The sequence below is a fragment of the Bos taurus genome, chromosome 4, assembly GCF_002263795.3.
Source record: "Bos taurus isolate L1 Dominette 01449 registration number 42190680 breed Hereford chromosome 4, ARS-UCD2.0, whole genome shotgun sequence".
Lineage (NCBI taxonomy): Eukaryota > Metazoa > Chordata > Mammalia > Artiodactyla > Bovidae > Bos > Bos taurus.
In genome coordinates, this window is record NC_037331.1 from 13,671,240 (window position 1) to 13,693,348 (window position 22,109).

General features: G+C 45.4%; 1 protein-coding gene across 2 annotated transcripts in view; it reads right to left on the reverse strand.

Moving 5' to 3' along the window:
• Positions 1-20,926, reverse strand: part of SLC25A13 (solute carrier family 25 member 13) — a 229,505-nt gene extending 208,579 nt beyond the window's left edge. For both annotated transcript variants that reach the window (XM_024990984.2, XM_024990983.2), the window contains exon 1: positions 20,799-20,926. In XM_024990984.2, coding sequence (XP_024846752.1) covers positions 20,799-20,813 — 15 coding nt within the window. In that variant the 5' untranslated portion in view covers positions 20,814-20,926. The remainder of the gene's footprint in view (positions 1-20,798) is intronic.
• Between the last annotated feature and the right edge of the window lie 1,183 nt (positions 20,927-22,109).

The window sequence follows — 22,109 nt, forward strand, 5'->3', positions numbered from 1 at the left end:
CACATTGAGTGTCCACTCGGCAAAGCCAGATCACGTGCTTGTGCCCTGGCTGCAGGGAAAGATGGGAACTGAGTTCTGACTCATGTTCTGGCAGGCAGACCTTGTAATGTGGGGATTTCCTCCAATACAGGAAAGGTAATCAAAAGATGATGGGGACACGTCTGGTTTCCAGTCCAGCATGCAAGGGGCTTAGAAATGGTCAGTCCGTCATAAAAGTAAGTAAAAAGACTAAATGCTGAAAAATCAACTACTCCCAAACCACTGCCCCCCAAAATGGAGACAGAAAGGCAGAACCAGAAAATCACAACTTATCAGAGCTGAAACCCATCCACTGAAACCTCTGCAGGAACCAGTGTTGAGAGTGGGTAACTCTGAGCTGCAGATGGACAACTGCTGGAGGCTCAGTGTGGACAAGAAAAGACCTTGCAAAACTCTAGGTGGACCTAGACATCATGGATTCTCCACACTTTTGTGAGTTTTACCTCCTGGAGCTCAACTTGGCTCTCAGTGACTACCAGAGAAAGACTACCTGGCACTTTCAATAGGAGGAAAGGAAAAGGAACCAAGCTGAAATGCACAAGAGCCCCCAGCTCTGCTTCAGAAGAAATTATTTCATAGGCACCTAACCTGCGGGAGTATTACCGGAGCCAGTTAACCAGAAGAAAGGCAATACCCAACACCAGCCACCTTCAACCATCCTCTCCCACCTGAGGGGAAGAAGAACGGAGAAACACTTGTGAAGTACACTGTCCAGGGGCGTGGGCTCTCCACTGAACTGGGACCTGGTCACAGGCCTACAGAACATTTCTTCTGCCTCTAGACCCTACCCTCACAATACCAAAGGACCAGTTACAGCCATCCCTTTTATCCAGTACATCACACCTGAATATCAAGAAAAAAAATCACAAAAAATACCAAAAGGCCAAACAGCACGATCTAAAGAGACAGATATGGCAGGAATGTTGACATTATCAGACTAGGAATTTAAAACAATTATGATTATTAACATGCTAAGGGTTCTGACATTGTACAGGAGACAGGGATCAAGACCATCCCCATGGGAAAGAAATGGAAAAAAGCAAAATGGCTGTCTGGGGAGGCCTTACAAATAGCTGTAAAAAGAAGAGAAGCAAAAAGCAAAGGAGAAAAGGAAAGATATAAACATCTGAATGCAGAGTTTCAAAGAATAGCAAGAAGAGATAAGAAAGCCTTCCTCAGTGATCAATGCAAAGAAATAGAGGAAAACAATAGAATGGGAAAGATTAGAGATCTCTTCAAGAAAATTAGGGATACCAAGGGAACATTTCATGCAAAGATGGGCACAATAAAGGACAGAAATGGTATGGACCTAACAGAAGCAGAAGATATTAAGAAGAGATGGCAAGAATACACAGAAGAACTGTACAAAAAAGATCTTCACGACCCAGATAATCACGATGGTGTGACCACTGACCTAGAGCCAGACATCCTGGAATGTGAAGTCAAGTGGGCCTTAGAAAGCATCACTACGAACAAAGCTAGTGGAGGTGATGGAATTCCAATTGAGCTATTTCAAATCCTGAAAGATGATGCTGTGAAAGTGCCGCACTCAATATGCCAGCAAATTTGGAAAACTCAGCAGTGGCCACAGGACTGGAAAAGGTCAGTTTTCATTCCAATCCCAAAGAAAGGCAATGCCAAAGAATGCTCAAACTACCACACAATTGCACTCATCTCACACGCTAGTAAAGTAATGCTCCAAATTCTCCAAGCCAGGCTTCAGCAGTATGTGAACCGTCAACTTCCTGATGTTCAAGCTGGTTTTAGAAAAGGCAGAGGAACCAGAGATCAAATTGCCAACATCCACTGGATCATAGAAAAAGCAAGAGAGTTCCAGAAAAACATCTATTTCTGCTTTATTGACTATGCCAAAGCCTTTGACTGTGTGGATCACAATAAAACTATAGAAAATTCTGAAAGAGATGGGAATACCAGACCACCTGATCTGCCTCTTGAGAAATTTGTATGCAGGTCAGGAAGCAACAGTTAGAACTGGACATGGAACAACAGACTGGTTCCAAATAGGAAAAGGAGTACGTCAAGGCTGTATATTGTCACCCTGCTTATTTAACTTATATGCAGAGTACATCATGAGAAACACTGGGCTGGAAGAAACACAAGCTGGAATCAAGACTGCTGGGAAAAATATCAATAGCCTCAGATATGCAGATGACACCACCCTTATGGCAGAAAGTGAAGAGGAACTCAAAAGCCTCTTGATGAAAGTGAAATTGGAGAGTGAAAAAGTTGGCTTAAAGCTCAACATTCAGAAAACGAAGATCATGGCATCTGTTCCCATAACTTCATGGGAAATAGATGGGGAAACAGTGGAAACAATGTCAGACTTTATTTTTTTGGGCTCCAAAATCACTGCAGATGGTGACTGCAGCCATGAAATTAAAAGACACTTACTCCTTGGAAGGAAAGTTATGACCAACCTAGATAGCATATTCAAAAGCAGAGACATTACTTTGCCAACAAAGGTCCATCTAGTCAAGGCTATGGTTTTTCCTGTGGTCATGTATGGATGTGAGAGTTGGACTGTGAAGAAGGCTGAGCACCGAAGAATTGATGCTTTTGAACTGTGGTGTTGGAGAAGACTCTTGAGAGAGTCCCTTGGACTGCAAGGAGATCCAACCAGTCCATTCCGAAGGAGATCAGTCCTGGGATTTCTTTGGAAGGAATGATGCTGAAGCTGAAACTCCAGTACTTTGACCACCTCATGTGAAGAGTTGACTCATTGGAAAAGACTCTGATGCTGGGAGGGATTGGGGGCAGGAGGAGAAGGGGACGACAGAGGATGAGATGGCTGGATGGCATCACTGATTCGATGGACATGAGTCTGTGTGAACTCTGGGAGTTGGTGATAGACAGGAGGCCTGGCGTGCTGCGCTTCATGGGGTCGCAAAGAGTCGGACAGGACTGAGCAACTGAACTGAAAAGAACTGAACTGAACTACCCCTCCGGGGGCAGGGGGAGGGGGGTGATGACAAATTTATCAGCAAGTTGCTGGTACAAAGCGTGTGATGATACATGCTACCACAAATTAAGATTGATGGCAGAACTAAGACCATAACTCTGCTGGAGTCAGGGGTGGTGGAGGTAAAGTCTTGGACTGGGTTGTTTATCACTGGATTACAGCAATTAACACTCACCAGCTAACTTTTACTGGGCCCTGAACTCTAGGCTAGGCATGTCCTAAAGGCTGTACGCCTGATCTTTATGCCTGATCTCACTTAAATATCACCAAAACTATCTAAAGTGAAGAACCATTAATAGCCCCAGTCTTCACTCACAGACTTAGAAGACAAACTTATGGTTGTCTAGGGGAAGGGACAGTTAGGGAGTTTGGGATGGACATGTACACACCTGTATATTTAAAGTGGATAACCAACAAGGATCTATTGTACAGCACATGGAGCTCTGCTCAATGTCATGTGGCAGCCTGGATGGGACGGGAGCTTGGGGGAGAAAGGATACATGTGTATGCATGGCTGAGTCCCTTTGCTGTCCACCTGAAACTATCACAGCATTGTTAATTGGCTATACCTCAATATAGAATTCGAGAAGGCAATGGCACCCCACTCCAGCACTCTTGCCTGGAAAATCCCATGGATGGAGAAGCCTAGTAGGCTGCAGTCCATGGGGTCGCTAAGAGTCAGACATGACTGAGCGACTTCACTTTCACTTTTCACTTTCATGCATTGGAGAAGGAAATGGCAACCCACTCCAGTGTTCTTGCCTGGAGAATGCCAGGGACGGGGGAGCCTGGTGGGCTGCCGTCTATGGGGTCGCACAGAGTCAGACACAACTGAAGTGACTTAGCAGTAGCAGCAATATAGAATAAAAAGTTCAAACAAACAAACAAATAAAATATCCCCAGTCTCCAGATGAGGAAGCTGTGGCATTTAAGACACTTGGTCTTAAATGAGTGGTAGCAAATCACAGAGCAATAATGACCCTAGAGCCCAGGTCATTTCACACTAACTATACTATTAATACCTGGAGGATGTGCCAAGAATTTGGCGATCAAAGAGGGGGACTTTAAGCTATCCTTGTGAATGGTGCTACTGGACAACATTGTAGCTGAAAGCAATTTAAAATAAAGTCTTTTTGATTTTGGCATTATGATACATAAACACCCATGGTTAGGTGGATTTACCTAATGCAGAATATTATTCTCAGTATTATATGCTGAACTCAGTCTCAATTTTTTTTTAAAGCATCAAGGTTACAGTATAATTAGGAACCAGCTGCAGTTGTAATTACCACTCCCAATATAATTTGTTACATATTAGCAAGTGTCAAATGACTACTGCTCCTTAAATGAATAAAACTGACTGTACTGTTCTGAAGACTGGGATGTATGTTCTGATGGGGAACAAAGGAATATAAAAAGTATATGACATATTTATAAAGTGCTGAAAGGTTCTACTTAGGAGATCACAGGTTGCAGGAGCCCAGATAATGCCATAGAAAGTTAAAATGGCTTCTGGGAGAGAATAGCTAACTTAATAAATGCAGAGGAAGAAAAAGCAGCAAATCATAGGACAATAGAAAGTTGCTTTCACTAAATAATACCTTACCTGTTCAAATTTCTGCTGTATATCAGCATCATATAATTGAAGAATAGTCAAGAATCCAAGAAGAAGTTAAAAGAAAACCAACAGGAGCCCTCTGCACAGCTGGGATACTCGTGCCAAAGACTGTTCACAATTTCACTGGAGCAAGTCCTCCTCCACCTTCCCCCACAACTTCCAACATGACCCTGGGCGCGCACTCTGGTTCCAAACCCCTTGGACGCTCACACTTCTGCAAAGCTTTCTACGTCTAGGCCCAGCTCTAAGCTTTAGAAACATGAGTGCATTAACTGCCCCCCGCAATAACCCAGGAAGGAACAACAACCTTGGCCCGTTTATAGATGAGGCAACTGAGGTACACAGAGGTAGAGTGACTTGCCCAGAGCCACAATTTGAACAGAGTTCATGATTTCAATCATTACGTTATAAAGACTTTCAAAAGGAAGAGAGAACATGAGATTAAGAAAGCAGAGCACCTGGAGAGTAAACAAAATTAGGTCACATCAACCAACTGCCATCCCAGGCCTCCTTTAGATGACCATTCGAAAACAATTTTAAAAATTGTAAGATGATAGTGATGGTTTAGTCACTCAGTCGTGTCTGACTCTTTGTGACCCAGTGGACTGTAGCCCGCTAGGCTCCTCTGTCCATGGGATTTTCCAGGCAAGAATACTGGAGTGGGTTACTATTTCCTTCTCCAAGATGATAGTGGAAATGTGTAAAATGTGTACAGAATAGATATTTGATCATACGTGAAGAGGCACTGATTTTTTTTTTTTTAATGTAACAATGATATTTCAGTTGTGCTTTGGAAAAATCTGTTTTGGAGATATACCGTAATATTTACATGTATGATGTCGGGGGTTCGCTTTGAAAAAATCAGGAGGATGGAAAGACAAGAGAGGGTGTAGTATAAATTAACAACATCGTCCATAAATTGATAACTTCTGAAAGTGGCTGGAAAGGGACATAAGAGTTTGTCACGCTGTTCTAATTTCCTATGGAAACTTTCCATTATGAGACGTTTAAAAAAAGGGTATTTGTTTTTTTTAAGTTTTAAGTCAAATGTCAGTTCCTCCTGGAAGGTTTTCTAACCAGGTTTCCCACATAGAGTGCTATTTGCCCCTATTTTATGGACTTTGCAAATGAATGTTTAAATTTTGATTCTCTTGCTAACCAGCAATGTGACACTGTTTTTCTCATCTGTTACAGAGAGAGAATGAGAGAGAATCAGGATTGAATGAAAGCAGCATAACCTGGGACAGAATCTAGCAGTTCCCTGCTTCCCAGCTGCGTGCAACCTTTCTGTATTCACAGCGGCCCCACTGACCGAGGCATCGGTGGACAGCTGAGCCCTGATGCAAGGCTCTCTTGGCTTTTGGAACGAATCAGAGTCTGAGCCAGCAGAGTCTGGCCCGACCTGGCAGCAGGTTGCACTGGCTGATGATGTGGCACTAATGGGAGTTCATGACCTTGTGGGATGGAACAGCAACAAAAAGTACACTGGCTCCCTACCTTTCATCTGATATCAAACATGAGTGGTTTCTTGCATAATACCAGGAGGGAAAGCTGTGTTTAAACACAACAGATGACCCAGAATGCAGGAGCCATACAGGAAAAGATTAATGGCTCCTCTGTCCGTGGAATTCTCCAGGCAAGAATTCTGGAGTGGGTAGCTATTCCCTTCTCCAGGAGATCTTCCCGACCCAGGGACTGAACCTGGGTCTCTCGCATTGCAGGCAGATTCTTTACCATCAGAGCCACCAGGGAAGCCCAAACATGTAACATACAAGGTTGAAAAAGTTGAAAGTGTGTATGAGCCAGTTAAATGTCAAACAATTGCAGAAATAAATATATAAATAATGTGTAATAGGACAAAAGGCCAAAGTTCTTAATTTAAAAGCGCTCTTGGACAAAGTCAATATGAGAAGGCAAATAGCCCAATGGAAGAGTGGTCAAAGGTCAAGACCGGCTCTTCTTAAACTGCAGGTGGACACCAGACACAGACTAACAGAAATCTCCAAGAACCGTCATAAGGAAACCAGGGGCTGAGCTACCTTTTACTTCTGGAGCTGAGATTCACAATGCAAAGAAAGTGGAATCCTGAAATGCAGAGGCAAATCACCCTGCGGTAACATAAGTGCGTGGGATCTCCTTGGTGGTCCAGTGGTTGGGATTCTGCCTCCAATGCAGGAGACGTGGGTTTGATCCCTGGTCCAGGAAGAGACCACAAGCCATGGAACAAGTAAGCAGGTGAGCCACAACTACTGATGCCCACGTGCCCTAGAGTCCGCGCTCCACAACCAGAGAAGTCCCTGCAGCGAGAGGCCCACACGCTGCAACTAGAGAGAGCTCGCACGCAATAACAGAGACCCACAGCCAACCAAAAAAATAAAGGAGTGTGACGATTCACAAGGAATGGAAGTCCTTGCCAGGGGGCCCAGCAGAGTCAGATAAGAGAGCTGACAGGTCACCAGCCTTTCTGGTCAAACCTCTTGCAGGACCCAGTATGCTATTGGGAGCAGCTGGTCTGAAACAGCAGCAATGGACATACTGTTCAGACCTGCTGGAACTGTCTCCCTTTAATCCAGCCAGACCTTCTCAGTCACAAGGAAGCACATTTCCCCGGGAGCCTCCTTCCGAAGCAGCTACTTTGTAGTCATGGAGATTCATCCACTTTGAATGGCCAGATCCCTGCCGGGGTTTACTCTGCAGCTATGATTCCCCATTATGCATGCTCTTGGAGGTGACTCACACACAGCTCCTCAAGTATTCCAAGATAGTGCTTTTTGTTTGTTTGCTCAGTGAAGGATGGAGAGGCTTGAGAAAAATGGTTTATGAGGGAAAGAGAAAAGTTTCTGACAAACCACACACATGCAACAGAAGAGTCTCCTGCCCCCTTTCATTCTGCCATGGGTGGCACCCACAAATAGATGAACAATTCAACAAACGGTGTCTGAATGTTATGGAACATGTACTGTGAGGGCTCAGTTCTCAGCTTAAAATCTAGTGGAAAACATAAAGAATAAGAAACAAAACCAGGACCATTTTCCTTCAGAACATCGTTATCACTCTCTCCCCCAAGGGAATTTAAAAACAATTCAATATCTGTAATGTGCTGAACTGTGTTCCCCCCACCAAATTCATATGTTGAAGCCTTAACCCCAGGACGTCAGAATATACCTGTATTTGGAGACAGGATACTCATAGTAATTAAGGTAAACTGAGGTCATTAAAGTAGGCTTTAAGCCATTAAGACTGGTGTCCTTACAAGAAGCATAAATTAGGGCACAGACACAGAGGAAAGACCACGTCAAGACACGAGACAAAGGCCATCCATGAGCCAAGGAGGAAAGCCTCAGAAGAAACCAACCCTGCTACACCTTGATCTTGGACTCCTAGCCTTTAGGTTAGTGGGAAAAGAAACTTCTGCTGTTTAGGCCACTCCGTCTGAGGTACTTTGTTTTGGCAGCCCCAGCCAACTAATACAGTATCACTGAATATAAACTCCTTATTCAAATGGCTCCAACAGGACCATTCTTTTATTGGTTTTGGATCCAGTTTCAAACACTGCATTTGGTTGTCATGTCTGTTCGGGAGCCTCCTTTATTTGAGCCTTCTCATTCATAAGACTGGCATTTTTAAAGTCAGACCAGAGGTCTTACGAAATGTCCTACTTTCTGGATATGTATAATTGTTTCCTCATGATTAGATTCACACGCAACCCTTTGGCAGGAAACCTCTAAAGGTCACGTTGTGTATTTTCCATCACATCACACCAGTGGTGCTCCATGCTAGTGTTTCCCTCTTCCCGGTAATGTTAAACTGGATCACAGATGGAGGACAAGTCCTCTGCTATAATGGTATCTTTTCCCCTTTATAGTTGGTAAGTAATTTATAAGGAAATACTCTTCCCTGGTGGTTCAGACGGTAAAGAATCTGCCTATAATGCAGGAGACCCAGGTTCCATCCCTGGGTTGCAAAGATCGCCTGGAAAAGGGAATGACTACCGCTCCAGTATTCTTGCCTGGAGAATCCCATGGACCAAGGAGCCTGTCAGGCTATACAGTTCATGGGGTCAGACACAACTGAGTGACTAACTCTTTCACTCTGAGACACAGAGAATCCCAATAATCTTTTACTGAAGAGTTTAGCATCCACTGAGGACATCTGCCTGAATCAATTATTACCTGCAGGTTGCCAAATAAATTTTTTTTCTAGTTCTATCATAACTTCTACTTTATCAGTTGGCATTGTTCAGAAAAAAAGAACTTCACCTCCACATCTGCATCTCCCTTTGACTCTTTTTGAGGCAGAATAATCATCATGGAATGATGGACTTTTTAAAAAAAAATTCAGTATGCTACAATCCATTTTCAACTGATTTGCTTTTGTAGTCGTAAAACATCCATAAAAATTAACATTTTAAGTGTACAATTCAGTGGCATTGAGTACATTCACAATATACAATCAACAGCACTATCCGTTTCATCATCCCAAACACAAACTCCATACCCCTTTGATTACTATCCAGTTGCTTTTAATAACCACCATTTATTTTAACTGTGAGACACACTCATTGTAATACACATGATGTATACATATATATATGTGTATACAAACACACAGGCACGTGTGTGTGTGTTTAGAAGATGAATAAACGCAACGCACAGAAAAGAACAATTGTGAATATTAAAACCTAGCCAACTAAAATAAACCATTATGCAAAATGCTGGTGGATCAGGAAGGCAGTATCCAAACCCACTCACCAAACATAACAACAGAGGAAATAACCAGGAATTATGTGCCTCCTGGTGCGTGTATCCAATACCAAGGATCCAGTAACCTGAGAGAGACAGCCAGCAACCACCTAGGAAGTATTCCAGCCAAAAAATAAAAATAAATAAAACCTTAAACTCAATCAAGTGTCCACATCTAACTATCAATTGTCAGGAAACACTGGGGACAGAGGAACATGGGTGGGGGCGGGGGGGTGGTGCAGTCAGCAAACTCCAAATTGTGCGAAACTACAGGAAGGATGACCCAATTCACTCATCAAATAAACTGCAGGCAGGCACACCAAAAGATGGGGAGCCAAACCTATAGATTCACAAGAGTTAAAAGACGTATCGACCAAATGCCATGTGCAGACTGTCTGAATCTTCATTGGGACAAACCAACTGTGAAAACTAGGGCATGGGTTTTAACATCCTTACAGGTACTCCAAGGAAAGAGAAAACACCATTAAGACCAGTTTTCCCTAAAACTGAAGGAAAGAACTAAAAAAATAAAATAAAAATCTGCCCACCAATGGAGAGGAACGACAGGAAACATTCCTGCTTCTGACTGAGCTCTAAATTAAACAAACAAACAGCCACCCCCCCTTTTTTTTTTCCTGCTACACTGTTGCCACAGCTTTATGGCAGGGAATCTGAACAGGGGTTGGACACGTCCCATTTATAATACAAACCGCTGTGAAGGGTATGAGAAGGGAACGGGCATGAGGTAACACTGGAAAAGTGAGACAACGGCCAAGACCGAGGAGGCGGAATCTGGCAATGAGATTGCATTTTTATTCTCAGGATATCAGGCAGCCACACTGTGCAGCCAGGTAAACTCAAGACGGCCATGCAGTACATTCGATATGTGCCTTGACAGGCCAGGCTGCCTGTGTGCAAGTCACAGCTCTGCCGCTTGAAAGCTGTGTGACCTGGGGCAAGTCACTGAATCTCTCTGTGCTTCGAGACTTAACTGTTCTGCACAGACGAGTTGCCCCATCTGGGTAGTGGAGACAATACGGGCAGTCACATGCCACGGGACTGCTCTGGAGACTACGTGACTTCACACGCGAAGCGCCTGGAACAGTGTTGGGCTTCTGTCAGCTGCTGCTGCCACTGCTATCTGCACGACCCTTCTGAACCTTACCTTTCTCCCTCAAATGAGCTAATGACACCTTCCCTGCTGTCTTGTAGATGATGATAAAGATCAAATAATGAAGCTTGGGTCTTCACATTATCTGGTCATTTTAATCTCTGTAGACTGTGAGGTCCTGAAAACAAGTCCAACAGCTTACTCGTTTAGGGAAGCCCAGCAATCAGTATAGGAGGCGGCGTGTAGCTGGAATCAATAACACACTTGAATGCGTTTTTTAAAGACTGTCAAGGGCTGGACCCAGGAACACAGGACTGCTCTTAACATGGATACAAGAGGCAGTTTTAGAAACGTCCGTGACAATTTCAGGCACTCCAGAGTGGAGAGGAAAGTGAAGGGAAGACACCAAAGGCAAAACCAGCTTAGAGCTACGGCCGTGCTGGAGCTCAAAAGGAACGAGGACCTGAAGCCAAAACACGCAGGAGACGAGACACACCTGCCCCAGGGACCCAGAAAGGTCTAACTGACCCATCTCTTTGCCCGTGTCCAGGTTCTCACCAGTGGTGTCTCTCCTGGCTGCCCACAAAGGTACTGAGTGAACTAAGCAGAAACTTTAACTAGCAGGAAAAGTTAAACTGCAGCTAAAGGTGAGGCGTGATCAAGAAAATGAATTCAACTCGAATAAACAGAGTCTGGAATATCTCTGAGACAGACAAGTTGAGATTTCCAACAAAAAGCCAAAAACGCAAGGCTGGTGCTTGAGAGAGCTGCCGTGGAGCCCCAGCGGTCAGAAGGCAGAGGATCTCAGGTGGAGGCTTGGGGGACACCAACATTTCAGAGTGGGGGAGTCAAGGGGAGCAGAAGGACAAAAAGAAGCTGGCCAAGGAGAAGGGACCAGCGTAAGCTAAGGGGCCAGCCAGGAGAGGGCACGTCATGAAAGCTGGCAGAAGGCATCCCAGGAGGGAAGGAGCAGGTCACGATCCTGTGAGGTCAGAGATAAAGGAGAGCATGCCAACAGTTTCAGAACAGAGATCACTGGTGACTCTTAGAAGAGAATGCCAAAAAATAGAAAGGGCATAAGCTTATTTTCAAGGACTTTAAGTACAAGTAGGCAGCAAAGAAATGGAGACGGTCATAACCCTTAAATAGGCTTCCCTGGTGGCTCGGATGGTCAAGAATCCAATGTAGAAGACCTGGTTTCAATCCCTGGGTTGGGAAGATCTTCTGGAGGAGGAAACGGCAACCCACTCCAGTACTCTTGCCTGGGAAATCCCATGGACAGAGGAGCCTGGCGAGCTACAGTCCATGGGGTCGAGAAGAGTCGGACACCACTGAGCGGCTTTCACTGACTGATTGACTGATAACCTTTAAATAGTAATTCAGAGACGTGTTCTAAAATAATACACTGGCACTGGTGGAATCCAAATTAGCCCAAAGAATCCAAAATTTTATACTGGATTTTATCACCATGGATTTAATTCTGCAAAAATTGAATTGATTTACAACCAAATCAAAAGACACCGTACCCTTAGTTTAGAAAGGCAGCTACATTTAATAACACAGTGACAAGAGGTCCAGACCAATATTCTTGGAATGTTAATGCACATACAGTACCCCTGGGAGCTATTTAAAATGCAGATCCTGAAGCCACAGAGTCTTTGTCCTGGGATGAGTGTACAGATGCTGCAATTCTAACAAGCTCCTTCGTAAAACCAATGCTTTTCATCCTTGGACCATAAACTTCCAATCGCCAGACTCCAGGAAGACCACTAAAGAGAATTTGGTCTCTTTAGGCAGACAGCCTGCCTAGCCATTACTAGACAGACTGCCTAGCAGTCTAGACAGACTAGACATTACTAGACAGACTGCCTAGCCATTACTAGATGACTACTTAGTAGATCACGAGCTTAAGAAAGCACACCATCTTCTGTTCAAGTAGGTCAAATGATATATGTGCGTGTGCTCAGTCACTCAGTCGTGTCTGACTCTTTCCGACCCCATGGACTGTAATCCACCAGGCTCTTCTGTCCATAGGATTTCCCAGGCAAGAATACTATAATGGGTTGCCATTTCCTTCTCCAGGGTATCTTCCCAACCCAAGGATTGAACCTGGGTCTTTTGCATTGGCAGGTGGATTCATTACCACTGAGCCACCTGGGAAGACCCAAGTAATATCTATCAATACATCCCCAGTTTTCGGTTCGGTGGAAATGTCCCACAGTCTCCAATAGATATCACTTGACAGTTCTACAGCGGTTCATAGTCCTCAAATGCTTTCCCACATTGTATTTCATTTGCTCCTCACAGGCCTTGTTTTCCACAGGGGGACACTGAGCACCAGAGAAGTCAGACTTTATGTTCTCACCATCCGTGGAAGCACTGGACTGGTAACATTGGTTTTCCTGCCTTCCAGTCCAAAGCTCTCTCACTCAACTACTGATTTTAAAAAGTTCTTGAAGCTTTTCCCAACTGAGACAGTGGTGCTGACTGAGCAGTTGGGGGTTCTCTGCATCTCAGACTACAACCGTGCCCAGGGTCAGACGGATACAAATCATGTCAAACTCAGAAAAACTACCAAATGTACACTTAGGTCTAAAAGCCCCATTCAAATCAGACTTATGACAAGGTTCAGGACATGCGTCCTCAAAATCTGGTACATTCAGTATCTCGAGCTGAAGGAGTTTAAGAAAACAGCAGAAAGGGGAAGGTCATCTGACCTTCTGCCCAACCCCACCTTCTTTCCTGAAACAGGTCATAAATTCTCCTGCAGAGAGTACCACCCCTGTACCAGGAGGAGGGAAGACAACCTTCTCATCAAAGATGGGCAAGTTAGGGCTCAGAAACTCACACACACAGACATTGTTAAACTCACCCTTACCTTCCCAGTTACTTCTTCCCCATTTACTACCCCTAGTGCAAACCCCTTTGTCTTGCCACCTCTTTACAAATTTATTTTTCACTGTCCAAAGGATTTTAAAGCTTTCTGCTCTGGTCACTTTCACTTCTTGTGCGGGTTCTCAGGTACACACAAAAATTCAACAAAATGTGTATGCTTTTCTTTTGTTCATCTGTCCTGGTCATTTTAATTTTCAGCTCCAGCCAGGAACCCTAAGAGAAGTGAGGGAAACTTTCTCTTCCCCTACACTTACTTAGACAATTTTCTTACAAATTGTACCATCTTATGCAAAAGATATTTTACCATAAAACAGTAAGTGGATCTTGAAATATCTGACTTTCATATCAAGTCAACAGTTTTCAGGGAAAACATGTGGAAACTCTGACTACATGTGGAAATCAAGACAAAGCTACTAGCCTAATAACAGTCATTAAATAGAGTGGTTTATTTAGGTTAAATTGCTAAGAATTTCAACACTGCCAACTTTGCTATGTTGTCAGCACCTAAAGTCAAAAGGAACCATCCAGGCCTATTTTCACTCATGCAACTACACGGCAAATTCCCAAAGGAAATGGTAAGCACGAGTACTCTATCTTTTAAATGTTTCCAACCAACAAACCAGACCACCACTCTACAAGCTAGTCACTGGGGATAATTCTGAGCTAGGAGACCAGAGCCGCCATTGATGGGGTCGACTTGACCCAACAAGAGGGTCTGGTAAAATGGGCATGGAAAACAAGGTTTGCTCAGTTGCTATCAAGTACTGTGCCAAGGGAATTACATCACTGTGACAAGGGCATGTCCTCTTTACTCCCAAGAAGCAAGAACACCAGCAGGCTCACACATGCCTCTGTTCCAAGACCCACCCAAAGGCATCCGAGAAAACATGGCGGGAAGCACAGGTGTTCATGAGGCGGCACATGCCAAGCAGGGGGAGTAGGAACGGACCATGCCCAGCAGACCTAAACCTCACGGACAGTGGGGAACACGGGAAGGAATGCTTCCCTGTAACTCAACAAAAGCAGAGGCTGCTCACAGGACAAAAGGTCAAAGAGGCGGGAGGAGTCAAGACTTCCTCCAGCAATCTTAGAAAAGAACTTGATATCCAAGAAGACCGGCTGGATCTTCTTACCCCGCACACCGGCTTTCAGCACTTCCCACCCCTCTCCTCACCCCCAGCTCTCTATATGCTAAACAACACTCGTAGAGCGCTGTGACCCAACACGGACAACACGTGGGCACCCAACGAGGTCAGCCAGGAAAAAGGCTGCAAGACCAGCGTTACAGTCCTCTTTGCAACATTTCCCCCACAAGCACCTACACTGATAAAGAAAGCCACCGAGACCTCACCGGGGACAAAAGGAGCTTGGCATCAATTTGGTGATAAAACCTATATTCTAGGATAATTACAAACTATATACACTTGATGCCTAAGCACGAAGGCAAAATGGGGCGGGACTGGAAAGAGCTTGTCAAGAAAGGACGTGTAGGGATCCCTGCATATCCTTCCTCTGAAATGACACTCTAGGGATTAGGGATTTACATTGCTCTCACTGCATTCCTTCCTTATTCCAAGGAACCACCAGAGGATCAACTGAAGCAAAGCAGGAAAAACAGCCTAGAGCTGTGGCTGGCAACCTCAGAAGCATATTTGATTCACTTGGAGAGCATTCAAAAAACCTTGGGGTTCAGGCCACACCTAAGTCCAACTGAATCAGAACTTCTAGGTGAGACCCAGGCATCAGCACTCTTATCCCCATACAGAGGACTACAATGTACTGGAACCCCTGGTCTACAACAGTGCAAAGGAGTTTCAATTAGAGAATCAATTACAGCCCGTCCTAGGACTCCATTTCTTCATCTGGTAAAAGGGAACAGGATTAATGAAGGGAGGAGTAAGGAACACTGTGTTACATAAACTGAAGGCCAATCCAGCACCATCAATTTAAAAATCCCTAAATCCAAACATCAAACATCGATGGAAGCACAGAAACTTACCAACATCATGGCAGCATAAAAACAACTCACACATTCTTTCCTTCCTGCCCAGTACAAAAACTGGTCTGTTTTATCGTAACAGTATCATACCACCTAGCAGTTTTTACCATGAGGGAAAGAAAAGCTTCAACCTGAAGAATATCCTTAATAAACTCAATCACATTTTATCCTCAATAACCAATCTCGGAAGAAGGTATTACTATCAATGAGAAGCATGAAAAACACAGAGGTCATATATATAGCCCAAGTCCTAATTAGTGAACAATGGATTAAAATTTCTACCTGGTATATGAAGAGGTGACAGCTGTGCAATTCCATGAACATGCAAAACACCACTAACCCTACATTTTGAATGGGTGACTTGAATGGCATATGACCAATGCCTCAACAAAGCTGGTTTTTTAAAAAGGCATGTGACAATTTCTGACCTACGCACTCTTGTCCAAAAGCCACTTAAAAATCAGCACATGTGTGTGCATGCATGCTAACTCACTTCAGTTGTGTCCAACTCTTTGCAACTGGACTGCAGCCTGTCAGGCTCCTCTGTCCATGGGATTCTCCAGGCAAGAATACTGGACTGGGTCGCCATGCCCTCCTCCAGGGGATCTTCCCAACACAGGGATCGAACCCCCATCTTTTTTGTCTCCTGCATTGGCAGGCGGGTTCTTTACCACTAGCGCCAACTGGGAAACCCGCCAAGAATATACTGAGTGCCAACGCATTCTATAGATACAAACCACTGGATTGGGAAGGTACGTATGTCCATAATCGTTAGTATGTGAATTCTCACATGCAAAGAGAACTCTTTTTAAGGCCTAGGAAGGTGAGGCAGAGACTCTGAGCACAGAATGCCAGGTTTTAAATCCAAGCTGCAAGGCTTATTCTCTCTACAACCATGAGGAAACTACGTAACCTCTCTGCAACTCAGTTTTCCCACCTGTAAAATGAGGACAAAGCAGACCACGGCTGCTGCTTGGTATTATGAAGAATAATGGAATTATTATTTGTAAAGTGCTTGGAAAGTGCCTGGCACACAGTAAGCACTGTGGAAGTGGTTCTCAAAAATAAAAGTCTGGTTTACAGTTACAAGACCAAAATAAAAGTCTGAAGAAAAAAGAGGCATCTAATTTCCCCTCCCAAGTCATCTCCCCTGCCCATAAACGCCACTCTCCAGTATGCTAAGCTACCAGGCAGACAATCTGGTGGACAGGTTAAGAGCACAGACTCTGGAGCCAGGCTGGCTGATTTGAACCCCAGCTCCTTTTTAATTCTCAGGTCTTTGGCCACTTACGTCACCCCTTGGTGTCCAGAGTGTTCATCTATAAACCAGAAATGATACTTTGTAACTCATAAGAATGTTAAAGGTCTTAAACAATTTTATTAATGCTTATATAATAGGTCTTGTGCTTAGTTGCTCAGTCGAGTCTGACTCATTGCGACCCCACGGACTGTAGCCTACCAGGTTCCTCTGTCCATGGGGATTCTCCAGGCAAGAATACTGGAGTGGGTTGCCATGCCCTCCTCCAGGGGATCTTCCCAACCCAAGGATTAAACCCAGGTCTCCTGCACTGTAGGCGGATTCTTTACCAGCTGAGCCACAAGGGAAGCCCAAGTTGGCAGCCTATCTCTTCTCCAGGGGATCCTCCCAACCCAGGAATTGAACAGGGATCTCCTGCATTGCAGGCAGATTCTCTACCAGCTAAGCTACCAGGGAAGCTCATTAATGCTTATTAATAACAGTCTTGTTAATGCTTATCATTAAGTCTTATTAAGTCATTTAATAATGTTTTTCTTTATTACCTCACTTAATACTGAATCTTGGGCTTCTCTTGTGGTTAAGAATCCAGCCTGCCAATGCAGGAGACACAGATTCCATCCCTGGTCCAGAAATCCTACATATCTCATGGCAACTAAGCCCTCGCACCACAGCTAAAACCCACATGCCCTAGCGCCCATGCCCTGCAACAAGAGAAGCCAGTGCAGTGAGAAGCCCGTGCACCTCAAAGAAGAGTAGCCCCTGTTCACGGCAACTAGAGAAAGCCCAAGTGCAGCACCAAAGACCCAGTACAGACAAAAATAAATTAATTAATGAATTAAAAAAAAAACTGAATCTCACATCTAGTCAACGTTGTCAGCTACTCTCCTATTTATTACCTGTTATCCCCTAAATGCAGCAGGTACTCTCACTTCTCTGTCTTTCAGTTGCTATTTCCTGTGCCTGATGTGATCTCCCCTCTTCCTCCAACCACTCCTTCTGAACCACTACTACCTTGGAGAAGTCCCCCCCTCCCCACCCCTCGGGAGGGAAACAGGCTCCTTCTCTGATGCTCCTATTAGCTCTTGTTATGGCACTATTACTCTGATGCTGGGAGGGATTGGGGGCAAGAGAAGAAGGGGACGACAGAGGATGAGATGGCTGGATGGCATCACTGACTCGATGGACGTGAGTCTCAGTGAACTCCGGAGTTGGTGATGGACAGGGAGGCCTGGCATGCTGCGATTCATGGGGTCGCAAAGAGTCGGACACGACTGAGTGACTGATCTGATCTGATCTGATGGCACTATTCTTACTTGGGCCAATAATCCAAAAAATTAAGAATAAGTAAGTGGTCAAGAGATCAACAAGTTGCTAGATGTGGCTAAATTTCATCCAGAAAATATCAAATTTGCTCAAATATTCAAATGATTCACCACAGTGAGTGCTGGAATTCACCTGCAAGTATTGAGTTTCAGATTCTGGGCCCAATTTCTTAGATATTCCATTGAGATGAGATTCTCTCCCTAGACAGGCTCCTCAAGTTTTAAGAGGGGATGTCAATCCTATCCCTAGATAAGATTACTAAGTCTACAGACTTGTGTTCAATATGGAATATCTGTGCTCCACGAAAAAGCAAAGAGCATGGTCTTTAACTCAGGCTGCACAGCACTGCCTAATAGTGAACAAAATCAAGAAGCGTCCAAAGGTAATAAATAAGGGGCACTCCTGGACTAAGGTGGACCAGCACAGCTCATCTTTTAAGCCTACAATTAGGCCTCCCTCGTGGCTCAGACGGTAAAGAATCTGCCTGCAATGCAGGAGACCCGGGTTCAATGCCTGGGTTGGGAAGATCCCCTGGAGAAGGGAATGGCAACCCACTCCAGTATTCTTGCCTGGAGAATTCCATGGACAGAGGAGCATGGCGGGCTACAGTCCATGGGGTTGCAGGGTCAGAAACGACTGAGCAACTAACACACACACACAAAGACTACATTTACTGCACTGCCCTTGCGCTAGAATGAGAGACACTATAAGAAATGGCCTTCTGGAATCCACAAACGTGTGTTTGTGGTTATGAGGCAGTTTTGAATGCAGTTTGCACACTGCTTATAAAAAGAAATGGGGAGAAACTGCCCTCAGAGAGCAGAAAAAGGGGACCTCTCTCCCAAGTAACTGACCTCACTGATCACTTCCTCTTTGCTTTGGCTGCTAGAAGGTTCAGTCACCTCTAGCAAGCACCCACATCCTTATTGTCTATTAACCTTAGTCCTTGTTTCATCTTTGCCTTCTCTCTGTTTTTCTCATCTACTCTGACTTGATTTTGACATGTCTTGCTGGTTTATAAATATATGTATATATGATGTCAGCCATAAGAAATCCTTAAAAGAGGCAAGTTTAGATGAATAAATAAATAAAAACACAAGTTTGCAAAGAGTAAAAATGAAATGATTCATTTTCCCTGACTCTCACTACTTGGCTAAAATTCAACTGCCCTTATTGATATGATGTGACAGTTTAATAAAAATACAACCCAAAAGTTAAGCCTGTTTCCACGTCATATATTTTATTTCATACGAGTTAACCAGTATTATACTCCATCTACATGCCTACTCCTCCATTTAAGTTCCTCACTCTATCTCCAAACTAAGTAAAATTCATCTACAGAAGTAAAAATGACAGTAAAGTATGGGTATCTACTCCCACCTACTCTCCTGAAAGAAGTCACCTGGAGGGAACATAATTGTTCCCTTGTACTCTGATTGCATGTAAATTTAATGCAAAGAAAAGGTCAGAAGTTGTTAGGTTGGAAAGGGCTAAATGTAGGCTCCAAAAAAGAATCCCAGTGATTCTCAGAGAGTCTACCTAAAACAGCTGTATATGTACATGGGTCTGCTCATGTATACTCAGAGTGCTCTTCTTAGGATGGAACCTGGAGTAATTACAGAAAAGAAAAGGGCCACTTAGGCCACATAATCTAGGAACACCGAAAAGCCTGCAGATTTGGGGAGGCCTGGAGAAACTTAAGTCATAGAACAGCATTTAAATATATTTGTCTGCTTACAATTTCCATTGCAAATGTGATTAGTTTGCACGAATAAATAGGAATATGATGTGTTGGCCATGTTTTCCTCTTGAGGGTTATCACAGAGTTTTGATTAAGGACAAATGTCTGAAATGTTGGGTATATTTAAGTTCACGACACTTAAAATGAGCTAGGAAGTTGTACAGGCTTGATTAAAGGGCTGCCTTCGTGAACTTAAAATTAAAAGCAATAAATTCCAATGAGTCAAGTGATTGGGACTAAATATGGTATTCTGCCAAAAAAGTTGAAATGGAGTCCAAAGAGACTGAAATGGTGCCCAGGTTTCAAGAAACGGTGAAAGAGGAAAGGTCAAGCTGTCCGAGTTGCCTTTCCTCTGGGTTAGTGAACAAGTACCATTATGCAGAACTCCTTTTAAGTAGAACTTCACAGGAGTTACAGGCTCCCAGGACAATCTGTTTTGTCATTTCTATAAAGAAGCCTCTCAAACGCTCAGAGGCCGGTGTGTTAAGTGTTGTCAGATGCTCAGAGCAGAGAGAAGGATGAGAAGAGGGGGCGTGGGGAGCGGAGGTATTCTGGAGTTTTTATGCACAAGCGCGCTGGCCAACTCCAGCAGTCTCCAAAACGGAAGTCAAGGTGACTTCCCCAGCCGCGGGAGGGCGGAGCCTTTGAAACCTAATAGGATCATGCTTCGGCGCCGGCTGTGCCCCCGGGAAGCTTCAGGTCGGGTCAACAACAACCGGGGTCACGAGCAGGAGCGCATTGGGGTGGCCGAGGGGACCTGCTGACCCGGAGCCCTCTCCCACCCCGGGACGCCATCGCGCCCGCTCTTCTGCTCTTCTTCACCGGCCTTGGCTCAGCCCGCCGCGCGCCCGCTAGGCACCGACTCCCAGGCCCGGTCAAGTGGGAGGGTCCAGCCGGCAAAGTTTCCGCGGCAACGTCGGGCCCTGGGCCCCGCAATCGCCGCTTGTGCTGGCCGGGAGGGACGGCGACCTCCCTCCTCCCGCTGCTGCAAGGTGGAACAGCCGCCGTGCGCCCCTTTCTGTTTCCTTTCCCTGTTGCACCAACCGAGCACGTGAACGCCAGGGCCCCTCGCGGCCCCCGGCCGACGCTTACCTTGGCGGCCGCCATGCTTCGCCCTGGGTGCGGGCAGCTGCGGGCTGCAGGACGCCCTCACTGGCTCGCCGGCGCTGCGGACCTGGGCAGCTCACTTCCCGTCCCGACGGCGGCGAGGGCGGCGATACAGCCCGGCAGCGTGCGCGCCCGGCCTGCTTCCCCACGCCCTCCTGCCGGCGCGGGTCATGCGGGCGCTGCCAGCCCATTGGCTGGGCCTGGCCGGGGCTGCCGGGTCGCGCGTGATCCGGACGGCCTCTGCCCTGCTGCGGGGCGGGCCCGGGTCTGGGGGCGGCGGACTGGCCCCGCGCACGTGACCCCGGCTGCGCTGTCCAGCATGGCGACCTCTGCAGCGGGGGGCCGGCAGGCGGTGGCGGGGTTCACGACCGTCTTTTGCGAGCAGGTGGCCTCGCGAGGGAAGCTGTTGGCTTCCGCTGCTCTCAGGGGCTGCTCCAGGGCCTCCAGACCCACAGGCAGGACACACAGCTGGGGAAGTTGAGAACTGACATTAGGTCCCAGGTTTATCCAGGTGTTCCCTGTTGGTTCCCTTTCAGAGGGGCTCCCCTCTGGGGTGGGGGCTGGGGGGGATGTGGTTTAAGAGATCCCGAAGCATTGACTAGTCGATGGAAATAGGAAAGTAATGTCTCTGGCAGACCTAGTTTTAGGTCAAATCTAGCTCAGTCAAAGTACCAAACAGCTGTGTGTATAAGTGCAGAACTCACATGTGCTGGGGCCACTTTATTTGCACCCTACATAGTAGGATGGCAGAGATCAAAGAACCCCCCCCCCAAATAGGCCCTACTGAAAGAAACAGGTTAAATTTTAATGTAAAAATAGAATGTGTAACCCCCAGAGGTCTTTCTCTTTATAAGAATTTCATTCAGTTACCTCTGCTACCAAAATTTATAATTAAGGCAATGGTGATCAGTGAAAAGGGCTTTAAATGTTTTGTAGATTATGGATATAACCTAGCAACAAAAGTGGTTTTTACCAGTCATTTTCATTAATTAACACTGATTGAGTGTCTGCTGCTTGCCAGGCACTGTGTTAGGTGCTAGGAACACCAAAATGACTTGAGAAATGGTTCCAGCCCTTAAAGAGCTTAAGGGCTAGCGGGAAAGCTGGCACATAAACACTTAACGTCCATATAACCTGTCAAGGCAGCAACCCAAGGACTATGGGATCACTGAAGACTGGGGAAACCTCTTAGAGGAGATGATGCCTAGACTGAATGCACTAAAGTAGCTGTGAATTAGCCCAGTGAAGTGGAGGGAGAAGGTTTTCCAGCCAGAGAAAATAAGGAGGAGAGGACAC